General features: G+C 40.9%; 3 protein-coding genes across 4 annotated transcripts; all 3 read left to right on the top strand.

The window, feature by feature from the left end:
- The first annotated feature begins 356 nt into the window (after positions 1–356).
- Positions 357–7,456, top strand: LOC105569945 (5'-nucleotidase domain-containing protein 3). 2 transcript variants are annotated; one of them, XM_012026821.1, is made up of 9 exons: positions 357–585; positions 3,164–3,339; positions 4,079–4,306; positions 4,714–4,716; positions 4,800–4,940; positions 5,000–5,157; positions 5,453–5,639; positions 5,724–5,864; positions 5,990–7,456. In XM_012026821.1, exons 1-9 carry the CDS (start codon positions 396–398, stop codon positions 6,344–6,346), a joined length of 1,581 nt encoding a protein of 526 aa, XP_011882211.1. In that variant the 5' UTR covers positions 357–395; the 3' UTR covers positions 6,347–7,456. The 2 variants fall into 2 exon arrangements, with proteins under 2 accessions (XP_011882211.1, XP_011882212.1); XM_012026822.1 differs by lacking the exon at positions 4,714–4,716 and having other exon boundaries at positions 358–585.
- Positions 7,457–7,946: 490 nt separating this feature from the next.
- LOC105569942 lies at positions 7,947–8,956 on the top strand. The gene is made up of 2 exons (XM_012026818.1): positions 7,947–8,209; positions 8,538–8,956. Exons 1-2 carry the CDS (start codon positions 7,982–7,984, stop codon positions 8,931–8,933), a joined length of 624 nt encoding a protein of 207 aa, XP_011882208.1. The 5' UTR covers positions 7,947–7,981; the 3' UTR covers positions 8,934–8,956.
- Positions 8,957–9,036: 80 nt separating this feature from the next.
- LOC105569943 (IQ domain-containing protein D-like) lies at positions 9,037–10,250 on the top strand. The gene is made up of 2 exons (XM_012026819.1): positions 9,037–9,793; positions 9,975–10,250. The coding sequence occupies exons 1-2, from the start codon at positions 9,146–9,148 to the stop codon at positions 10,224–10,226; spliced, it is 900 nt and encodes a 299-aa protein (XP_011882209.1). The 5' UTR covers positions 9,037–9,145; the 3' UTR covers positions 10,227–10,250.
- The last annotated feature ends 79 nt before the right edge of the window (positions 10,251–10,329 follow it).

The raw sequence follows: 10,329 nt of genomic DNA, 5'->3' as shown, positions 1-10,329 counted from the left end.
GCGCACGATCTCGTAAGGCGTACGCGACGCCGCGCTAATGGCGCGGACGACACGAACGAGACAAGTGATCGAATGGCATGTCACACAGGCGCGACGAAGACGCCGAGGAGTGTCCAGCCGTCCAATAGCGTCCCAGACACAGGGGCAACGACCAATCGCGTTACGTAGATTGAAATAATCGAGCGAGCGGCGCAACCAATCGCCCGACCTCGCCCGCGTCTCGTCGCCAGCTTCGGTCCGCGTCGCGTCTAGCGAACCGCCGCGTTCGTGGCCGGCGACGGCGGCGCCCCATGGCCAGTGGCGGCGGCCCGATTCAAATCAACCGCCCGCGCGACGCGGCCAATCGTCACGCGGCGCCGCGGTGGCTCGCGTCGCACGCCCGCCAATCGTTCGTGATGTTGCACGCGAGGCTCGTCGCGACGTCGCGCCGCGCCGTCGAGACCCAAGTGTACGCGCGGCTCCGCGAGGCCACCGCGCCGCATGGCACGTTCAGGCGCACGGTGGGCGACCGCGCCCTCAGCCGCGGTCAGGTATCGCGCGAGTACATGCGCGAGAATTATCTGAGGATGCTCGAAAAGTGCAAGTGTGAGTGGCCAACGTCCCCATGGCCGCGGCCATGCCAGTGTCACGTCAGTGCCGCGTGCGCGTCGCCCTCGCGTCGGTCGCGTTTGTTGTGTATACGTTCGTCTCGCTCGCACGCGCTGCGAGCCGCCGCGCGCGCATGCGCGCGCCCCGCGCATTCTCGATATATCGATGGGGCGAGCGCGCGCACGCGACCTTGGCTGCGCCGCGCATGCCGAGCGAATTATTGGCACGCGGATCGATCACCCTCCCCGCGAGAGCGCGGTGGCGGCGATACCGTTACGCGTCCTCCGCCGCAGGGCCGCGGGCGGGATCCGGTTAAGCCTCTCGAGCGCCAATTTTTCACGGGGGACGCATGCGATTACGTGTGCGGCGATGATCAGGGAAACTCGCCACCGGCCGAGTCTTAGCCGATCGCCAGGCACTCGGACGTACGTGTCCGACATGTCGCTCTTTGCGGATGCGATTAGTTCTTTCCCATTGTTCTCGAGTTCATTGAAGGGTGTCGATTCCGGTTTTCTTGTTTAGGAAATTGATACGAAGTGAAAACATGGCTGTCGCGTTTTATCTAGGAATTAATGTTCAAAGAGACAGAAAAGGTTCCCAAATAACACAGATCGTTATATCAAGTTTTAAATGCACTTTATAAACTCTTTATTTTTTTTAAATTATTTTTTTAAATTAGCGCGATCTATCGAAGGAGGATCCCCTTCCGGTAGTTTGAGAAGGATTTCGTAAAAATGTGTATTTCTAACTTCTCGGAGAATTAAATAAGACCCTAGTGCATTGACCGATATTGTCCAACGTAAAGCTAATATTGGCCATGGAATAAATGTAAATATTGTACGATAATAATTATATAATATTAAATTTATAGCGCAAGTGCATTGGTCAATATTTAACAATGTAATAAGAATATTGCCATACAGCACAGCAAGGTTTCCGCAACATTGTAGCAATGTTTCATCGCAAGATTGCAACATTGCCTAAACGCTACGAAATGTTGCTGCAACACTGCTGCAATCTTGCAGCAACGGTAAAATGTCCGCCTTTGGAAATATTACAACGTAACATTACAACATAGCAATATAATATATGCAATAATACTTTATGTATATTAATATATAAAGAAAAAATTATGAACAAATTTCGGATTTTAAAAAGATCGTAGGAGCCAACAACATTTTCGCGGCAGTGTGTGAAAAACCGTAAAGTCGCGGTTACAATGTACATGTTACAAACATAATTGTATCAATATTTTAAAATGATATTGCTACAACATTACTAAAGTAATATTGTAAAATAATGTCTCTGCAATATCTATGCAACATTACACTGCAATATGCAATGTTGCAATGTCACAGCAATGTTGTTGCAAAGTTCTGTGCTGTATGGATATTGTATCAATATTAGACCAATATTGCTAAATAGGCATATTGGCTAAATAAGAGGAGACATCCATCTTACGATATTGGACCAATATCGGGAATACTAGATTTACATTATTTCTCTATATCGTGCTACAAGGGGAATTCCTTTTGCATTCGAAAAAGAGCTCGGTATGTATGTACGTAGGAGCGAGTTCCTTTTGAATTCTCTGTGCTATCTGGGATTCTTTTCCCTCAACGCAATCTGAAATGCAGATTAATCCGAAATATATAAAGTCCCGTAAAAATATAAATATAAGCGATGCATATCTTATCCGCAATTATAGGAATCAGCAAACGTATTGATCGTCCGTAAATTCGAGGATCCTCGACAGATTAAAGAAACAGGGGACACGGAAAAAGAAAACGGACTGAGGCATATAAACTTGTCACGGGGCACGAAAAACACGGCAAAGAACCGTGCCCCCCCCCCCCTAAAAATTTCAATATTAAATGCCCGCGTCTCTCCGGCCAAAGCTACGAGCCGCGTCTCGTATTTATCGTCGCTATCGGCCGGCCGCGAGAGATACGACGCGCCGAGCGAGTTGTTTGAGCGAGCGAGCAGGAAAAGTACATAAATTATTGATGAGGATCCGCTGCGTCTCTCTCGGCTCACCCGGCCTTCCCGCGATCGTCCTAATTAATTAAATCCGCTGACGAAAAGCGGCGTAAGGAGGGCGGCCGACGCGAGCGGACGGATTAGATTCCAGATCTCGCGGAGATCGCGATCTCTCTCTCTCGCTCTCGCTCTCGCTCTCTCACGGCACGCGCGACGAGCGCGGAGCCCGGCGACGAATGTGCCGGGCAGAAAAATCTAGGACAGTGAAAATCGGCCTGTATCGCCGCGCGTCTATAGAACGAAACGGGAGCATTCGACGCACGAATTGATCTCGCCAGTTAGGTCTGGAGGAGTAATAACTGTAGTTGATTCCAATTGAGGACTCTCGAGCTCGCGCGCGCGCGCGCGCGAAATTAAGATTGGCCGCGAGCGATATATACCGATCCGCTTCCAGTTGCCAGAGAAGCGAAGCCTCCCTGCCGAGGGTCTCCTCCACTCGCGGCCACTCCGACTCTTACAATTAGATGCCCCGCATATCTTTCTCTTTCCTCTCCAGAGAGGTCCCCCCGGATTAATTATCGCCGTGATGTTACAGCGAAAAAGCTACCGCAGGACGTGAATCCCAAGGGCGTGTTCGCCTGTAACGAGCTCGACTTTAAAGAGGTCCAGGTTTACGGATTCGATTACGATTACACGCTAGCGTGTTACAAGCCGTCTATGGACTACTTGCTTTACAGCCTGGGACGCGACATGCTCATTAAAAAATATAAGGTCTCTACTTTGCGATAAATTCGCTTACTAATCAAGTCGATATGACACGACTTACACCGTGCAATTTTCTTGCCTTTTCACCCCTCGCCTCAGATCAACCCTTTTGTAGAAAGAAAAGAATATTAATACTAAAATTATGTCTTTGTTCGGATATGTTTAACGCTTTAATACTCTGGGAAAAAAAAGGACAGTTAACAACCCATTCTGGGGCCCACAATCGGTAATCGAATTATTTGGATTGTTCGTAACTCTACTCTGGGAAAATTTTTTACCGTTTTTTTTTTATAGTTAAGCAACTTAACATTTCGGTTAGTGCCGCTTAAGTGAAAATTATCTTTGCGTTACTGAATATCGACAGAACTAATTGAGAAAATTGATTAGGATTGCTTTAAACTCTTGGATATAGATAGAATAGCTAATTGCGATTTTTAATTACGCGGGGTAAAATTCGTAAAAGATTAGAGTTACGAACAATCCAAATAATTCGATTGCTAATTGTGGGCCCCGAAATGGGTTGCTAAGTGTCTTTTTTTCAAAATTTTCAAGTTTCAAGTTTTTAAAAAAATTGTTTAATAGTTTCTGCTTTATCGCGAGCAACTGCGAGAGGCAAAAGAATTAGTTGCAAGCTTGTCTCTATCTCAAAGGACAGTTATTCGGGATTTCTGCCGGAATCAAAGGGCAATTACGGCCGATTAGAATTTCATCTTGAAGTTCGCTTGAACTCGCTTAATTATTCCAGTATCCAGAGGGAATTGCCGATCTGAAGTACAGAGAAAATTTCGCCGTCCGCGGCCTCCATTACGACATCCAGAAGGGTCTCCTGCTGAAGCTCGACAGTTTCCTGCAAATTCAATTGGGCGCCGTTTATCGTGGCTCGCACCCCGTGCCCGACGAGGAGGTCTTGCATATCTACAAGAACAGGATAATACCGATAGCCTACGTCGAGGCACCCCATAAACACTCCCACGTAAGTTCGTTATCGAGGGAAGATCAGCGAGTAATGGGTGTAACACTTGAAAGCTTAATGCACATGTTCCTTCCCTTTTATTATAATAAGAGAGCGGGCAACGCATGGCTTGCTTAAAAACTCGCGACGTAAAGTACCTCGCGCCTTTCCAACATCTATACGACGTGATCTTGTTGCGTAACTAAACAGAGCTGTGCTTTCAATTACTTTTCTAAACGTCAAAGGGATTTTTGCCTCTTCTCTCTTTCATGCCGCGGTAAAAAGAAACAGCGACATTTTCTCACTTGTCGCGACTTTTCATCTGTAACGCTTAAAACTTTAATATATTAAATGCCCCACCTTCTCTGTTTTTGCACGTGTCGACACGTGTGTTTTTCATGATGAATTGCTCCCATCACAATGCGCAGAAGGTAAGTACATTTATATTCGCACGACCTATATAAAAATTGTTTGAATTATTCAAGAGTCTGACATTTATTTATTTTTTGTTTAGGATGCCTTACATCGCTCGAAAATGGTCCAATTAGCCGATTTGTTCTCGGTACCGGAAATGGGTTTACTGTGTAACGTTACGGAGTATTTCCTACAGAATCACATCGACTACCACCCGGAGATACTGTTTAGGGACGTTAAGGTGAGCAATCAAAGCATAATCATGTTAATTTTGTAATTAATTTCACACGATCTTTATAGAATTCTGTGCAAAGCTGCCATCCTATTATGCATCGACTGGTAGTGGAAAATGTGTCCGAGTACCTGGAACAGAATAAAGATTTGAGGAGATTTTTCGATCGACTTCGAAATGCTGGCAAGAAGACTTTCTTGGTTACAAATAGTCCCTTTCATTTCGTGTACGTTTCTCAAAGCAAAGCGTCAACTTTTATGAAATTTATAATATTCTTTAATTAGTATGACTATATAATAGGTATAACGTGTGGACAGTTACGTTCCTTACAGAAATATAACAACTGAGAACGAAAAAAGCACTGAACAATTACTAGAGTTCAGTAATTGAATGATTAGAAATTACTGGTGTACAATTTTTTAGTAATCATTTTGCTTACATTTCTATAAGAGATAACATAGATATAACTCTACAAACTATGTTTACTTGGTACTGTACAATTGTCAACGTAATTTTTGCAGTAACAAGGGTATGCAATTTCTGGTGGGCGAGAATTGGAAGAATTATTTCGACGTGGTGATTGTTCAAGCGAGAAAACCAAGATTTTTTACCGAGGAAACGCGCCCCTTGAGAATCTACGATGAAGTTAAGCAGACACAATTGTGGGATCGAGTCACTAAACTGGACAAGGGTATCATATATCTTGAGGTGATTTTTTTATTTTAATTTGCTCTGAAAAGCAATATATTTGTGAATATATTACGCATGTCTACTAATCGTGAAATATTTTAGGGAACAGTTAAACAATTGCAAGATATGACCGGATGGCGAGGACATCAAGTATTGTATTTTGGCGATCATCCATACAGCGACCTGGCGGATGTGACTTTAGAGCATGGCTGGCGAACGGGGGCGATAATAAAAGAATTGACGGTAACTTAAGCAGAATTCTTATCAATCCTGTTTGTACAAGGCTAATCTGCTTTCGAGAAAGAATGTCGATGCGCTGAATTTAATATAAATATATCTTGTATAAAGAGTTATAAATTACATTACAGCACGAAATTGAAACTCTAAATGATCCGAAATTCAAAGAGAATGCGAACTGGCTCCAGATGTTGACCGGTCTAATTGAGGAACATCAGGATTACGAAGGGCCCGAAGTGCAAAACGAGCTGGACGAGTGGATGAGGGAACGAGATGAATTAAGAAACGAGATTAAGTCTGTCTTCAACAAACAATTCGGCTCAGTGTTCAGAACATATCATAATCCGACTTATTTCTCCAGAAGACTGTTTAGATTCGCTGATATCTATATGAGTTCAATCACGAACCTGTTAGAATACTCCACAAGTCATACGTTTTATCCTAGGAGAGGTGTAATGCCTCACGAGTATACAAGTTACTTCGTATAAAAAGTCTATGTTTCTAGAAATACTTGTTATCCTTGTATAAATGCTTTTAGAGCGTATGATCAAAAAATATTTCGCGTTGCAGAATAGTAGTTTCGATCATGAGAAAAGTTGATATGTTCGACATCACAAAAGCCTTTATAACAGAGAATCGCTAATTCCGTGCAAAACACTCCCGCCTTATTATTAGGTACGCATGCATAATTTACGTGCGCATATAATGTAAATCTATATCGATCAACGTTAATGCGCTTTTACAGCTATGTAGTTACAGGTAATCTGCATTGAAATGTAATGTATGTAAACGCGATAAAACGGACGGGCGTATAGATCACGTAGGCTCTTACGTTATTATTATTACCATGACAATAGCCGGATTATGTAAAATGAAGTGATACATGTTGTAAGGAGTAAAATGCATGGAATAGGAAATGTTGAAAAATTCGAACAGCTATACGCAAAGTATTATTGAACTATGAAATTTGTTAGATATTTTGAGATTTATTAATTTATTTTTCGTAATTTATGTAAGAGAGAGAGAGGAAACGTTAATGCGCTTTTGCGCAATTAGAATGAAGTATAAATTGTGAAGAGAATGCCAATTTAGATCGTGTCAATACTCAATTATTTTTGCAATGAGATAGATATTTATCGTTGACGCATGATAAATTTAAAATTTAACTTGTAATATATTTATGAATATGCGATATATCCACATAAACAAGTACAAACGTATCGCGCACATGCAATTCAATTTTCATCCTGAATTCAAAAGTTAAATTTGCAGTTTAATTGGTATTAGCTTTCTTTCCAAGTTCCTTGTAATCGGTTTTAAGTTATTATTTTCTGCATGAAATTATGCGTTAAAAGCAAACGTTCGTTTATAGTTTAAATTCGTTAATGTAAAAACATTTATTGTGTGTTTAGAATAATTTTTAGAATGACTTAATACTCAACATATTCAAAAATATAATCATTAAGGTAACCGTGTGTTCAAAAGTATTATATATAAATATGACTATATTAAATAGGAAATGTTAAAGTATATTTATTTAGTATCTTTGTAGGTGAAATGTATCACTATTGCTAAATATACCTTTATTTTCAATACAACTGATTAAGATTCTATGTAAACGTCGCCAAGGAAAAATATCTTTCAATCTCTGTCGCGTTCATGTTACCCGATTTTTCTTTGTTTCCAGTTTGCCATTCAAATTTTTACAAAACTTGACGCAGCGAAAATTCAGCAATATGACTTGGGAAGATATTAAGCCAAAGATCTCGGTGCCAATATTTTGTACACTCACGCTCTGTATATTCCTGGCAGATATTTTAATTGACGAGAAAAAATAAGGAGCAGAAAGTAATAATAAGGTTTCTATACGGTTAAATTTCTGACAGCAATTACTTTCCTAGAACATCTATCTTGATAACACATCATCATAATTTTCTAGCAAAACGATGGACTAATCTAATATAAATAAGCAACATCATTGCAAATGTTTAACCACATTTTTCACAAGATAATTTACTTGCAGAAACCGAGTCTCTTTTCTACATTTTTTATTTATCTTCTTTATATTTTATATAAAGTGGTATATAATACTATATGTGTTCGCTATTTTAGCATATCCCGATATGATGGCAAATGAACTGGAAATAATCCTAGATGGACAGGCATTTCAAAAGGAAATTGCGCTGAATAGATTATCATCAATAACTCTCCAACAAGCTCGTAGAAACGTAATTCACGTCAATGACGCGTCAACGAGCATACATGCCCTCGAGAAAACGCTGAGAGAGTCCACTGACATGTTCATCCAAAATTTAGACAAAATCTCTAAGATTGATATTAAAGATAAAAAAGTAAACTAACATTTTGATATACAAGCAATGTATAAAAATTTAATTATATAGACAGAATAAGCTCATTTTATCTAATATTACATAGATAAAAGCTTATTTTGTCTGTATAACACAATCAATATATATTGAAGAAAACACTACTTCTTCTATGTACATTTTATTTTTAATTTTTTATTCTGCCAGATGATACAAAAGAATCTAAAAAATAAGAATATAAATAGATTTATATACATATATACACACAGTATATACAATTATTAATAGAACTGTGTCTCTAAATTTGGCACGAATCGTACATCATCTAAATCTGAACTTGATAAATATTCAGTCAACACCTCTCGAGTCTGGAACGCCTTTGGAGTCTCTGGAATCTGCTGGCACACTGTCGTCAAAAACATCAGAAGATATCAGCGAGCAGAGTGCAGAGATGAAGGAAGAAATTTCGCCGGTCGACTCTTTCACGCCGCTAGAAGCGGCCGCGATATCTTGTATCCTGGAGGAGTGTTTGGACCAGCTCACCATAATCGGATTCATGATACCGGCCAATGTTGACACACGCTGGGACGAGACGTTTAAGACAATCGACGAAACATATGGGGTACCTGATGAGCCTAGAATAATTTTCAGAGAAGACATGGGCCTGTTACCAGTCGTACCTACGGAGGCTGAAAAAATGCAGAAAGACAGGTGCTCAGAAACACATCTTCGTATGCATTTGTTATAACACTTGTGCGAAAATGTACTCTACATTGCTTATAACTGGGGAGGGGGGGGGGGGTACGTAAAATTCTTTAAAAAATATGACATGATCTCAGAAGGGCAATACTGTTATTCCAAGATATTTTTTTTGAAGCTCTGCGTATATTAAATCTTTCGCGAAGATTGTCTTGCCCTCCCATCATCTTGTAATAGAAGTAAGAATCTCGGAAGAGCAGGATGCGCTTCGGACAATCGCTAATTTACGTCCGCTCCTTCAATGACTCTACATCTAGGAACTATGTGTGTGAGGTCCTGAAAAAAGTCCTTCACGAAATAAGGAACCATAGAAGGTTCGACAGTCTACAAGAAGAGATTAATAATATCGCAAAGAAGGAGGAAGGCGAGCGTAATCTCGAGGAGAGCGCCCAGAAATGGCTGAGCCAAGCTGAGCAACTTCGAGAGCTGCTAGAATCAGACAGAAAAGCGAACGAGAAAGACAAGGAAAGGACGATAGAACTCGCGCAGGAAAGCGACGCGCGGGTCGACCACGCGATATTCTTAAATAGCGGAAAATTGGGTAACGCAGAATTTGTACGGGTGCGCTTTGTGACATTCTTACCGGGTCTGTTGTACTCAGGCTATGCGGAGAGATGGGCAAAGGCTAGATTGGAACAGCAAGAACTCAAACTGCAGCTACAGAAGAAAGATATGCTGAACAAACTGAGTGAATATGCAAAGGAATACAATGAGGAGCAGATCATCTCGGCTGAAACGAGTGCTTACCTAGAAGCGGACATCAAAGAGAAAGAAGAGCAGATAGAAATGTGGACGAAGAGATACAATAAAGAGATTGTGGAACGGCAGCAGGAAATCGATGAGTTAAAGGTACTTGAAGATTAATAGAGTAGAAAGTAAATAATTCGTACAATATATGTATATATATTTAATTGAAAATAACAAGTATAACAAACGTAAGCATACAAAAAAATTTTTAAATAACGAAAAACGAGTTACCTAGCCTGACATGATAAACTTTTAAATGATTCATGACTGTCTCACTCGATAGATAGTAATAGAAGAACAAAAATTAGAGATGGAGAAAATGCGCGCTTTAATGGACAAACGACAAAAGTTTATTGACCAATTTATCGCCGAGGAGGAAATATTGGAAGAGAAAGAGAAGCTAAATAAAGCTGCGACTCTCATCCAATCGATATGGAGGGGTCACATGGTGAGGCAACAATTAGGAAAGTACAAAGGTCTTCGAAGACGATTGAAAAGGCGGAAGAGATTAAGCAAAAGAGAAAGAGGTCGATGAAAAGATCAAAGAGTACACCGAAGAAAGAGAAAAGTGGACTTTGGTGCCTGAACGTACGACGTAGACAATTTGATATTTTATTATTGAAAAGGTTACCGCTTTC

The sequence above is a fragment of the Vollenhovia emeryi genome, unplaced genomic scaffold, assembly GCF_000949405.1.
Source record: "Vollenhovia emeryi isolate VEMERY1.0 unplaced genomic scaffold, V.emery_V1.0 DF939122.1, whole genome shotgun sequence".
Classification (NCBI taxonomy): domain Eukaryota; kingdom Metazoa; phylum Arthropoda; class Insecta; order Hymenoptera; family Formicidae; genus Vollenhovia; species Vollenhovia emeryi.
Note: the sequence above shows the minus strand (reverse complement) of the source record. Positions and strands in the feature narration are given on the sequence as shown.